This window comes from Pristiophorus japonicus, chromosome 1 (assembly GCF_044704955.1).
Source record: "Pristiophorus japonicus isolate sPriJap1 chromosome 1, sPriJap1.hap1, whole genome shotgun sequence".
Classification (NCBI taxonomy): domain Eukaryota; kingdom Metazoa; phylum Chordata; class Chondrichthyes; family Pristiophoridae; genus Pristiophorus; species Pristiophorus japonicus.
Genome location: NC_091977.1, coordinates 454,178,712 through 454,192,196, shown reverse-complemented (window position 1 = coordinate 454,192,196; position 13,485 = coordinate 454,178,712). Strand labels below are relative to the sequence as shown.

The 13,485-nt window shown below is 44.4% G+C and overlaps 1 protein-coding gene across 6 annotated transcripts in view; it reads right to left on the bottom strand.

Annotated features, from left to right (window-relative positions):
• lrrcc1 (leucine rich repeat and coiled-coil centrosomal protein 1) overlaps positions 1 to 13,485 on the bottom strand; it is a 371,497-nt gene that overhangs the window by 322,549 nt on the left and 35,463 nt on the right. For all 6 annotated transcript variants that reach the window (XM_070893371.1, XM_070893397.1, XM_070893406.1 and 3 more), the window contains 2 exons: positions 9,300 to 9,505; positions 7,121 to 7,186 (listed from right to left, as the gene is read on the bottom strand). In XM_070893371.1, coding sequence (XP_070749472.1) covers positions 7,121 to 7,186; positions 9,300 to 9,505 — 272 coding nt within the window. The remainder of the gene's footprint in view (positions 1 to 7,120; positions 7,187 to 9,299; positions 9,506 to 13,485) is intronic.

Genomic DNA, 13,485 nt, shown 5'->3' with positions numbered 1-13,485 from the left:
TTTAGCAGAGGCAGAAACCTGATTGGAGGGATTCAAAGATGAAGCTGCGGGAAAGGTGGGCACGGATTTGGGAGGCGACAACACGTTCAACAACCTTGGAGAGGAAAGGGAGGTTGGAGATGGGGCGGCAGTTTGGAAGGGCGGAGGAGGTCAAGAGCTGTTTTTTTGAAGAGAAGGGTGATGCCGGCAGATTTGAGGGAGAGTGGGACAATGCCCGAGGAGAGAGGACTGTTAACAATGTCAGCTAATATGGGAGTCAGAAAAGGAAGTTGGGTGGTCAGCAGTTTGGTGGGAATAGAGTCGAAGGAGCAGGAAGTAGGTCACATGGATAGATGAGCATGGAGAGCTCATGAGGGGTGATTGGAGAGAAACTGGAGAAAGATGGGAGTTCAGGGCTGGGGCAGGGGGGATCCTTAGAGGAAGTTTGGCCCGGTGGGCTAAGGGAAGGAAGGGAAGTGGCAGAGGCAGCTGAACTGATGGTCTCAATCTTAGAGACAAAGTCCATGAGCTCCTCACACTTGTTGTTGGAGATGAGGGTGGAGGAGACAGGGGAGAGGGGTTTAGGAAGACAGTTAGCACTGGAGAATAGAATCCGGGGTTTATCTTTGCATTCCAGAATGATGGAATGGTGAGCAATTTTAATAGATGAGAGCAGGACCCGTTAATGCTTTATGGAGTTCAGCCCGACCTGGTGGTGAATGGCTAAACCAGTTATCCGCCATATCCATTCAAGTCTATGTCCCTTGGACTTAAGGGAGCGAAGATGAGGACCATATCAGGGGGAACAGCCAGGGTAAGAGAGTACTTGTTTTAATAGGGACTAGGGCATCCAAGGTGGTGGTGAGGGTGTGGTTGAGCAGATCAGGAGCTGCAAAAATGTCATGGTGAATGGAGGGACAAAAGCCAAAAGGAGTTGGGAAAGAGCTTATTCCAAGGGTGGACACAGAAGGAGGTACGGTTGGAGGGTGGAAGGGGGAGGTGGGTGGCGGGCGATACGATGGAAGCAGCAAGGCCACGAGATGGCAAGGTTGAGGGCGTGGCCATGAATATCATGTCCTCGGCATGTTTCAAAATATTTCACTACCAATGAACTATTTTGAAGTTCAGTTATCGATGCTATAAAAAAAAATTTCTGAAACCACTGAATGCCACTTGCATGAACTACATAGCACAGAAACAGGCCATTCGGCCCATGCCGTAGTTTATACTCCACTCTACATATTATTTATATCATACATCTTGAAAAATAACACTCATTTTCAGGATACTTACGATGACACAAGTAGATGACTGGTTTATAGTGGATTTTTTTTTAAACTTCAGAAACCAAGCTGATGGGCCATGGTGCATAATGAAGGACACCACCAAGGTTGAAAAGAACAAAGTAAGCCAGGAAGTAATGAGTATATAATGCCAATAAGCTTGGGTTACAAAAACCTCAAGGCTGCAGGAAGGAAAGACAGTTTTGAAAATCTAGAAAAGAATGACAATACGCACTCCACCGCATATAGTGGGTGTATTCGTGCCAATGTGATTATTCCCGCTAAATAAGAAATAGGAGCAGGAGTAGGCCATTTGTCCCCTCGAGCCTGCTCCACCATTCATTATCATGGTTGATCTTCTACCTCAACTCCACTTTCCTGCACTATCCCCAATGTCCCTTGATTCCCTTAATATCCAACAATCTATCGACGTCTGTCTTGAATATACTCAACCACTGAACCTTCACAGCCTTTTGGGATAGACAATTCCAAAGATTCATCACCCTGAGTAAAGAAATTTCACATCATCTCAGTCCTAAATGGCCGATCCCTTATTATAAGACTGTGACCCCGGGTTCTAAACTCCCCAGTCAGGGGAAACATCCTCCCTACAACTACCCTGTCAAGCCCTACAAGAAGTTTATGTTTCAATGAGATCACCTCTCATTCTTCTAAACTCAAGAGAATATAGGGCTAGTCTACTCAATCTTTCCTCATAGGACAATCCCCCCCTTCATTCCAGGAATCAGACTGGTGAACCTTCGTTGCACTCCCTCTCTGGCAAGTATATCCTTCCTTAGGTAAGGAGACCAAAACTGTACACAATACTCTAGGTGTGGTCTCACCAAGGCCCTATATAATTGCAGTAAGACGTCTTTACTCATACCTCATACTCAAATCCTCTTGTAATAAAGGCGGACATACCATTTGTTTGCGCACCACTCCCCCCCCCTCCTCCTCCTCCTCCTCCCAACCCCCTCCCTCCTCCCCCCCCCGAGCCGGTTTCTTTTTTTTTCCTCGACTCTAATGGCAGCTGGTCATTATTCCGCCATACACACCCTATCTTAACTAATGTTTTTATAACTCCTGCCGATACCATTTCAATTCGGCCCATCATCCCTTTTGTCTCTCTAATCTCTCCTGCCTTCCACCCTATCACAGACCTTCACCCCCCCATTTTTTGTTCTTTCTTCCCCTCCCCCTTTCGGTGCTCGTTAAGAATGTGTTCTTCCCAAACACTCTCCAGTTCCGACAAAGGGTCGTTGACCCAAAACTTTAATTCTGTTTTCTCTCCACAGTTACTGCCTGACCCGCTGAGATTTCCAGCACTTTCTGTTTTTATTCCAGATTCCAGCATCTGCAGTACTTGTATTTTGCTTTTGCTTTTCTTATTGCTTACTATACCTGCATGTTAACTTTCAGTGATTTGTGTACAAGGACCCCAAGTCCCTCTGAACACTAACATTTCCCAACCTCTCACCATTTAAAAAATCGTGAGTGTCTATTTGTACTGCCCTTTTTCTGTCCTTCTGCACCTGCGTCCTCTCGAGACTCATAGAAACATATTAATAGGTGCAGGAGTAGGTCATTCGGCCCTTCGAGCCTGCACCGCCATTCAATGAGTTCATGGCTGAACATGCAACTTCAGTACCCCATTCCTGCTTTCTCGCCATATCCCTTGATCCCCCTAGCAGTAAGGACTACATCTAACTCCTTTTTGAACATATTTTGTGAATTGGCCTCAACAACTTCCTGTGGTAGAGAATTCCACAGGTTCATCACTCTCTGGGTGAAGAAGTTTCTCCTCATCTCGGTCCTAAATGGCTTACCCCTTATCAATAGACTGTGACCCCTGGTTCTGGACTTCCCCAACATTGGGAACATTCTTCCTGCATCTAACCTGTCTAAACCCATCAGAATTTTAAACGTTTCTATGAGATCCCCTCTCATTCTTCTGAACTCCAGTGAATACAAGCCCAGTTGATTCAGTCTTTCTTGATATGTCAGTCCCGCCATCCCGGGAATCAGTCTGGTGAACCTTCGCTGCACTCCCTCAATAGCAAGAATGTCCTTCCTCAAGTTAGGAGACCAAAACTGTACACAATACTCCAGGTGTGGCCTCACCAAGGCCCTGTACAACTGTAGTAACACCTTCCTGCCCCTGTACTCAAATCCCCTCGCTATGAAGGCCAACATGCCATTTGCTTTCTTAACCGCCTGCTGTACCTGCATGCCAACTTTCAATGACTGATGTACCATGACACCCAGGTCTCGTTGCACCTCCCCTTTTCCTAATCTGTCACCATTCAGATAATAGTCTGTCTCTCTTTTTAACCTCCAAAGTGGACTCCACCCCCCGATGCCTCCCGCCCTGAACTGAAAGTGGGACCCCGAACCAGAAGTGGGGCCCTGTAATCAGTCTGACCATGTTGTTGTTCCACATTTGCTGCTGATCCTCCGCGAGCCTGCTCCTCCCACTGAGTGCCCGAGCAAGCCTCCCGCTGAGCCTCCAATCGAGCCTGAGCGACCGCGTTTGCTTGTTTTATAGTGTGATTTTTGCTTGTTTGAGCTACCGAGCCGCTGAGCCTCCAACCTACCGAGCCGCTGAGCCCGAGTTCTGTGCAATGCAACTTGTTTGTCTTTTATTGTCAATAAATGTCATTACATTTTTTACATTATTTCCATGTCATGTGGATCAATGGCTATTGGCAGTTACTCGGGCTGATAGGTTAGCTTTCGAAAAGCAACAAACTTCAGCTGGGGGAGGGATGCACTTGTGCTGGGGTAAGGGACTTCGGCTGGCACTTGATGGCTTTTGGGGAGATCTATCCTCTGTGGCTTCTGAAGTCAAAATGAATCGAGTTACAATTTGTGAAGTCAGTCAGAACTTGGGCTGGGCGGTTCGAAGTACACACTTCACAGAAAATTCAGGGTGTGGCTTATCCTCCAAAGGGAACCAATCATCAAACGGTGCAGTAAAATTGGAGAGCCAATCCGAGACAAGGCGGCCATTTTGGCAGTACAAATAGACACATCCTTAAAAAATAATCTGCTTTTCTATTTTTCCTACCAAAGTGGATTAACTTCACATTTCTCCACATTATATTCCATTTGCCATGTTCATGCCCTCTCACTTAGCCTGTCTATATTCCCTTGAAGCCTCTTTGCATTCTTCTCACAACTTACATTCCCACCTAGCTTTGTGTCATCAACAAACTTGGAAACATTACATTTGGTCCCCTCATCCAAATCATTGATATAGATTGTGAATAGCTGAGGCCTAAGCACCGATCCTTGTGGTACTCCACTAGTAAAAGGCTGCCAACCTGAAAATTACCTGTTTATTCATACTCTGTTTTATGTCCATTAACCAATCCTTAGTCCATGCTAGTATATTACCCCCAATCTAATGAGCCCTAACCTGCTTTAATAACCTCTTGTGTGGCACTTTATCGAATGCCTTCTGAAAATCCAAACACACCACATCCACTGGTTCCCCTTAGCTATTCTACTAGTTACAACCTCAAAAAATTCAAACAGATTCATCAAACATGATTCCCCTTTCATAAATCCATGTTAACTCTGCGCAGTCCTATTATTTTTTTCTAAGTGCCCTGTTACCACATCCTTAATAACAAATTCTAGCATTTTCCCTTCTACTGATGTCAGACTAACTGGTCAATAGTTCACCGTTTTCTCTCTCCCTCCTTTCTTAAATAGTGGGGTTACATTTACTACCTTCCAATCTGCGGGAACCATTCTAGAATCGATGGAATTTTGGAAGATGACAACCAATACATCCACTATAGCAACCTCTTTCAAAACCCTAGGATATAGACCTGGGTATTTATGCAATGGTATTTAACAGCAACAAAATACTTCCAAACACTTCCTGTGAATAACTGAGCTTAATGTCAAAGCCTGGGTTTGCACTGCTCCTTTGTATTGTATTTTATCCATCAGAAGCTTTTTATAAAATAACATTTTTAAATGGGCTGACTCATACTGGGGGTCTGTATAACGTTTATGGCAGATCAGCACCAAAATTTAAGCCAGTGCCATCACTTTTAATAAGACATTATTATAAATTTAGGGAATTAACATTTAATAAAGGGGTGATTCAAAGAAGGAAATATATTTGCTAAGTACAGTTGGTCTGAAATTTTTGAGATCTGAAAGTCCAGCACACACATGATGAGCCAAATGGCCTCCTTCTGTACCGTAAATTTTTATTCTATGATCTCGAAAGGGATTATTCAACTAGCTCCTTTTTTACCAATGTACATTAAAAGAGTGGTACAGAGCGAACAGCAGTTGAGGGAGCCAGACGGAAGACAACCCCGAACAGCTGCTTGAACACCATTTGCCCAATATAGGCAGCTATCTGTGATAAACTGGGACAGTGTAAGTGGTGAGGACTGTATCTCCTTTTTAAACATGCAGGGATGAAACCATACAAGACTACATATTTCCAGTTTTGAACAAAAGAAGAACGGGTGGGCAACAGGGATGAGAAATTCAGAATTTAACAAAAGTAACACTTGCATAACACTTCAACAGAAAAAAAAATGAAATATACATTAGAGTAACAGAGCTGCACGAAATTATTTCACAATCAACTGTATATTGATTAAACCCTCGGCACAGCAATACATTTGGTGTAAGGTTTACTATTTGCTGTATGACTTTTCAGATAATAATGCAACAAACTACACATGCTTCATGCAATCTTCATTCACAATTGCAACATTTTATTTCTAATTTTAAAAAAAAGTTAATGAAGACACAATAACTGATGCCTTATGTTCCAGTCTGTCCTCAACTGGGCAGCTACAGAGATGCTGCAAATGGGCTGTGCCCCTGGTTTAAGACGCAAGGGAAAAAGCAGTCAGGGTTCCTGTTCGAGTGCTATCAACAATACATAATAAAACTGCAATTCTATGGATGTTAGATGAAGACAGGATCAGGCTCAGCTTCAATGCCACAAGAATGAATAGGTTGCTGACAGTCCGTGTCAAAACTCATAAATAATGTCAATTTGGCCATGGCACTAAATGGCACCAGCACTTCGAACATACCCCAGCAAATAAAGAACTCCTTCAGGAGGAGGAGGAAAAAAAAGTGGTGAGAAGGAGTGGAAAACCAAACAAAAGAAAAATATTTACAGTTAGTCCAATCCACCTCTAATAGATCATCCAGGTTAAGCATCATCATCATAGGCAGTCCCTCGAACGAGGATGACTTGCTTCCATGACTTCACAGGTGTTTCAATGAAGGACCTGATGTTCCAGTCCTGAACTCCAATTGAGGGGGTGGAAGATGCCTGTGCATGGATTTTTTTAACGTGTGGTGACCGTTGCACACCAGCCACCACACGGGCTTGACAGAGCTAGGCCTTTATCCAGTGGCAAGGGTTAACCAGGATGCCATACAGCCCAGGAGTGACCCGCTTCAGTCCCCAGCACTGTGCTGAATCCACTGATCACTTCCCAGGCAGCAGTGAGATACTACCACTGGCCTCGGGACTCTATTATCAGCAAGGGTAGACATCAACGACGAGGTCCAACACCGCCTCCAGTGCGTCAGCACAGCCTTCGGCCACGTCTGATGGAATAGGGATGCTCATGTCCTGGGCTGCTGACAGTTACTGCGGGACTCCCCTCCAATGTACCTTTCTAAAGCAGAGCAATGTACAGGACAGCGAGATGGCAGACTTCAAAATTGAGGTAGGCAACAGGTGGGCAAATGCGAACAACCACAATTCATCTAAACTTAAAATGAAACCGATGGCACAGTAGCAATACTTGTCTACTAAAGTCATATTGCTAGTTTGAAATTGCAAAAGTACCTTTACTTACCACTTACGTCAGTAATGCGATTGTATGATAAATTCAATCTAGTTAAATTGATAAGTCCATTAAGTCCTAAAGAGAGAACAATATTTTTCAAATGTTAATGTCAACAGGTTTTATGTACCATACAGCACAAATACTATCTTGAGAAACATATCGACAAGAAATTCAAGACTGTATTTTAATCCCCTGTATAACAGCAATTTATAAACTGGAATTCCCAGTTACAAAACACAGTTGCTGGATATCGCTGCGCTGAAACCAGGCAGCTAAGTAATGTCAAACATGGCACCAACATACTTAGTATATACCGGTATATATTTTTTTAATCTGTTTATGAAGGCTCCACTTGAATATCCACACAATAGACGACATCCTAAACAGATATGAACAATAATAATTTCACATTATTAGACTGAAGGCAGATTATAGGTTTAGAATCAAAGATTTTTATAGAATCATTGGGCTCAAGTTTCGGACCCCCGCTAGAACGGCGCACATCGGAGAGGCCCGCCTAATTTGTAGAACAAAAATTGCGCCGAATACTTACCTCGCAATACTCCGATATCTGTAGGCTTGTTTCCAGCACGGCGCGACGCAGCAGGAGCTGCTGGGGGCAGAGCTACAGCCCTGCACCAAAAACAGTGCCGGCAGTTGCGTGCGTGCAAAGTGGAGGCTGCGCGTGTGCGCAGTAGCTACTGGCCCTCCCAGCGCGTCCTGTCTCCGGGCGGCGACCCTATCCCGGGCCAAGTGGCCTGGCACCTCTTAACTCATTGGCGGCAGGGCCCGCCCACCCGACATCTCACTGGGGGCGAGCCCCGCCCGAAGTCCTCCGCAGCATCCCGGCTTCATCGGCAGCGGCGGGGCCCACCCGTCCAGCATCTCGCTGGGGGCGGGCCCCACCCGAAGTCCTCGGCGGTGGCCCAGCTTCTCGGTGCGGGCGTTGCCGTTGTCGGCGGCGGCGGGGCTCGCCCGCCCGGCATCTCACTGGGGGCAGGCTTTGCCTGAAGTCCTCGGCGGCGGCCCGGCTTCTCAGCGCGGGCGGTGGGGCCCGCCCATCCAGCATCTCACTGGGGGTCGGGCCCAGCCCAAAGTCCTCAGTGGCAGCCCGGCTTCTTGGTGCGGGCGTCGGCCCAACATCTCGCTGGGGCGGGCTCCGCCCAAAGCGTCGGCTGCGGCAGCCTGGCATCTTCTGCGTGCGGGTCCTGCCCGAAGTCCTGGGCGGCGGCCGGTCCTGCCTGACCAGCATCTCCTGGGGAGGCCCCATCCCAGCACACTGTTGGAGGGCTCCCGGTGTTGCAGTAGGTGAGTAGAAACTTAATTTTTTATTTATTGATTGATTGATTTATTTATTTATTTTGTTTGATTTATTGGTTTATTTATCATTTATTATTGATAATGGCTCTTTATTTGTAAAAGTGAAGTGTTTAATGTTGTCAACTTCCCTTCCCCCCCCTCCATCTCTCGTTCCCTACGCCTAATTTCTAAAGTGTAGGCAAGGTTTTTCTGAGCGTACAAAAATCTACACTTACTCCATTCTAAGTTAGTTTTGAGTAAGTTTTTACTGCCTAAACTTGCAAAACAGACCTAAGTGGCTGGACATGCCCCCTTTTGAAAAAAAAAATCTGTTCTAAAATGAAACTATTCTAACTCACTAGAACTGGAGCAAACTAAATGCTGAGAATTGCAATTTCTAAGATGCTCCATTCTAAACTAGTTGCTCCAAAAAAAATAGGAGCAACTCAGGCCGAAACCTGAGCCTATTTGAATTTTACAATACAGGAAGAGGCCATTCAGCACATCATGCCTGCCCTAGCTCTCGAAAAAAAGCTATCCAGTGGTGACAATCTATCACGATTTAACACATCGTAAGACTTTTTAACTTGGAGACCTCTTCTTACTGGATCTGAGAAAGTTGAGTAAACCTGAGAAATGCCCCAGTTTCTCAAGTGTCTTTTCCAAACTGTAACCCCTCATCTCTGGCAATATCTTTGTAAATGCATGTTGCACCTTTCCCATTTTTTTAATGTTCATTCTACAATAGGGTCCCAAAACTGTATTCAATACTTAACTGTCGCCTAAACAAGGTCTTGAGCAAGTAAAAAAATGCAGACTTAGCACATCCCAACAATATGATAACTTGAAAAGTTTTACATATGATTTCAATGCAATAACATTTACAAACCTTCTACTTTGGTTATAAAGTTACAGGACAGGTTTAGTGTACGCAAGGCCACCAATGTCTCCAATCCTTCAATACGAGTAATCTGATTGGAGGAGAGATCGAGATGCCGCAACTGCCACACTTGACCAAGGCCTTCAATTCTGGCGATTTGATTGCAATGGAGATTGAGTGATCGAATCTTTGGGCTTAAAGGTACTGTTAACAAGCTATTAAAAAAAAAGAGAAAATTAATTAAAATATATTCTGGACAATTTTTTTTTAAAACAGAAAATGCTGAAAATACACAGCAGATTTGTCAGCATATGGACAGAGAAGAATAGGTTAACATTTTGGGTGTGGACCAGTCATCAGAATTGATTAAAAATATTTTAGTAAATTATTGATAGACACGTACATGAATTGGATCATAATATCAGAATTTTAGGTGCACTGAATTTGTAAAGTGAAGACATTATCCTTTGACATTGATCTACTGGTTTCTTTTTGAATATATGAATTTGACATGAAATGATTTAAAACAAAAATAAACACTTGCATTTATATAGCGCCTTTCACGACCACAAGACGTCCCAAAGCGCTTTACAGCCAATGAAGCACTTTTTTTTTGAAGTGTAGTCACTGTTGTAATGTAGGAAACGCGGCAGTCAATTTGCGCACAGCAAGCTCCCATAAACAGCAATGGCAATGACCAGATAATCTGTTTTAGTGATGTTGGTTGAGGGATTTATATTAGCCAGGACACCAGTGGTAATTTCTCTGCTCTTCTTTGAAATAATGCCATGGGATCTTTTATGTACACCTGAGAGAACAGACAGGGCTTCGGTTTAACGTTTCATCCAAAAGACGGCACCTCCGTCAGTGCAGCACTCCCTCAGCACTGCACTGGAGTGTCAGCCTAGATTTTTGTGTTAATAAATGAGATCATTAATAAATTAGCTAACAGTCTTTTTGTATTGGGTCTGTCTTTAAAATGGATTGCATGAAGTAAAAAATAAGATTAAATTATGGAGATTTAAAAAAAAGAAACTATACTCCTTTTAAAAGAAATATTTTCCATTTTTAATTTCCCCCCTCAATAGCACATATTTTTTACAAAACCCAAAGTATTCACCCTACTCCCAAGTGTCTCCCCTGTATATAGCCATTATGCATCTTAGCACAGATAAGGGACTAGGGGCTAAAAATGTGGTTGTTCAGTGCCACCTGTTAACGCCCAAGAGTGACGCTAACAGGCTGCTAAGCTGTTCGCGACCGAGCGTCGCGCTGGCAGTGCCTACTGCGACCTTCAGTGGAGGTCTACCACAGCACTAAGAGTTAGCGCTGCACACTCTAGTGCCACCCACTTGGTGTCTGTATGAGTGTGCAACGCCCCCTTAGCGCCGCAGTCATGAACTTGACTGCTTTCGCCTGCCGTTGCGCCTGCCGCTACTTCCGACAGGGAAAGCATGCATCATGGAGAAGCTGCCAGGGCGATATGTCGGAGGGGGAGCAGGTGGGCAGTTAAAATTATTTGGTGGGGGGGGGGGCTGGGGTGGGGGGGACGCTAATACATCTCTCCTAGATGCTGGACACTGTTGTTTAGCTGCCTTGGCTTTTCTTTGACTTTTCGGGTGGTCCAGCTGACCTCCCCTTTAGGCGCTCGGATGCCGGTTTCCTAGCGCCAGAACTTCAGCAGTGCTCCCACGATAGTGCTCCAGGAATCAGGGTTAGTGCCCTAAGAGGGATGTGAAACACTTTCCTTTGCGCTCCACTCCCCTCTTAGGGCGCTAAAAGTGAATATCCCGGTTTGAGGTGGTAAAAACCGCCTCAAACTGGACAATACCTAATTTTTAGCCCTAAATTTGTTTGACCTTAGTCAAGTCCCAAACAAAATACAGGACAACAAAAGATTTCTATCCACTCTATGGAACCACATGCGGTTACATCTTTAGACATGAGCCACTGTATTTTTAAACCATGGTTCTATGTCAAGTCTTTGAGCCAAGTAGAGGAGTGCTGTGTGGTTGCAAAATTAACACTGGACCTCAAAAAATAACTCTTGCTTCATGTGAAAAATTTGAACAAATTTTAAAAATCTAATTAGATTTTTTGGGGGCGGGATTTTTTTTTTTTAATTTTTTTTAAATTGAACTTTTTAATATTAAGCCTTTACCACATTGCCCAATTGTTATGTTAATCCAAAAAGATATTTACTGCTACAACCTACAAGTTGCATTTATATAGCACTTCTCATGTAAAAGAACACCAGAGTACTTAACAAGGGTGGGGAGGAGAACAAGAGGTGGATACTGAGCAAGAAGTAAAGGAATTGGGTGGGATGAAGAGGCAACTAAAGGCACAGTCCAAGAAAAATATGTATTTTTTTAAATCAGGCTTTTGAGGACAAGCAGGTAACAAGTAAAATAGCCAAGGGTGCAGGTCTAAAATAGATCTACATTAGATTGTGGGCTGACAATCAGATAGAACAGTAACAATCTGAAGTCAATAGTGGTGACATAAAGGCATAGTTGGGTAGCCAGTGTACATGCAAAAGCAGACCACGCTTGTGAATGATTTTTCCAAGGGGTAGAATGTAGATGATGACTAAGAAGGGAGCAAGAGAGCTTGCTCATAAATGACCTTGCAAGTGTGGGAGGAGAAATAATTTGAGGATATGAAGTGACATGTAAGAGTGGAACCAAAAGAGAATGAAACCATTGAGGATAACAGTGTAGTCACACAGGCCCCAAGTTTCCACACGCGGCGAAAAAGGCGCACCTCAGAGCTGGGCGCCTGTTTATCGCGCTGAAAACGGCGCCGGAAAAAAAGTGCGGTATTCTGACTCGATGTCTGCTTGGCGCGGCGCACAGGGGGCGGAGCCTACCACTCGCGCCAATTTTGTAAGTAGGAGGGGGTGGGTACAATTGAAATGAGGCTTCTTGGTGCCGGCAACCCTGCGCGTGCGCGTTGGAGCGTTCGCGCATGTGCAGTCTGAAGTAAACATTGGCACTCGGCCATTTTTAAAAGTACTGCAGAAAAAGTGAAGATTTGTTTCTTGGACATCTGCAAAGGTTTGTATTTTAATTTTCTTGATATTTCTGTGTGTGAGGGAGTGCTTTTAGCAGCAATGCTGAATAAATCACCTGCTGAGATCAGTGAGTTCAGCTTTTCACTGCTAAACTTGCAGAACCGGTGCCTGCAAATTAAGGACTGTGTGTTTGGAGAAATAAAAGTGCCAATTCAACTTTGCAATGGATCAACGTCCACCAAGAACATGAGGAAGCAAACCATTGCATAATATGTGGTGTTGACAATGCAGCACCCATTCTGCAAATTTAAATATAAAGATGTCGATGTGGCTGCCTCTCCCTGTCCAAATGGCCTCAGTCAGTCCCCCTCACAGCTCGAAGGCTGCTGCTGTTCTTTCTTCGGCTCCCGGCCAGCCACTGACGCCGCTGCAATCCCATGGCCGAATGGCCTCAGTCAGTCCCCCTCACAGCTCGAAGACTGCTGCTGTTCTTTCTTCAGCTTCCGACCAGCCACTGACGCCACTGCAATCTTCAAAAATCTTCACTTACTCCATTCTAAGTTAGTTTGGAGTACGTTTTCACTGTGGAAACTTTGAAATCAGGCGTCAATGGCCGGACACGCCCCCTTTTGAAAAAAAAATTCTGTTCCAAAGTGAAACTGTTCTACCTGACTAGAACTGGAGGAAACTAAATGTGGAGAATTCCGATTTCTAAGATACTCCGTTCTACACCAGTTGCTCCTAAAAATCAGGAACAAATCATGTGGAAACTTGGGGCCACAGAATGTGGGGCTTTGACCAGGATGGTCTGAACTGAACAGAAATCCAATTAGAGGGACAGCAACATGGAGCAGTGAGTGGGAAGGGTGTGTTAGCACCAAACATTCAAACACTGAACAGAAAGGCCAGTTTGGGGATAGGATGATAATTTGAAGGCTAATGGGAACAAGGCACACTTTTTAAGGAGAGAGGTAATGATGTCAGTTTTAGAAGATGTGGGGATAATGCCAAAAGAAAGGAAGGAGTGACAATGTGAGTGGAGTCAAGAAATTAAGTTGAATAGCTAGGAGTGAAGTTGAAAGCGGAAGGTTCAGAGAGCAGGCAATGAACTTTATGAAATAAATGAGTGTGATAAGAACCAAGAGAGGAGATACAGCAATGTAGAAATTCTAGGCTGAG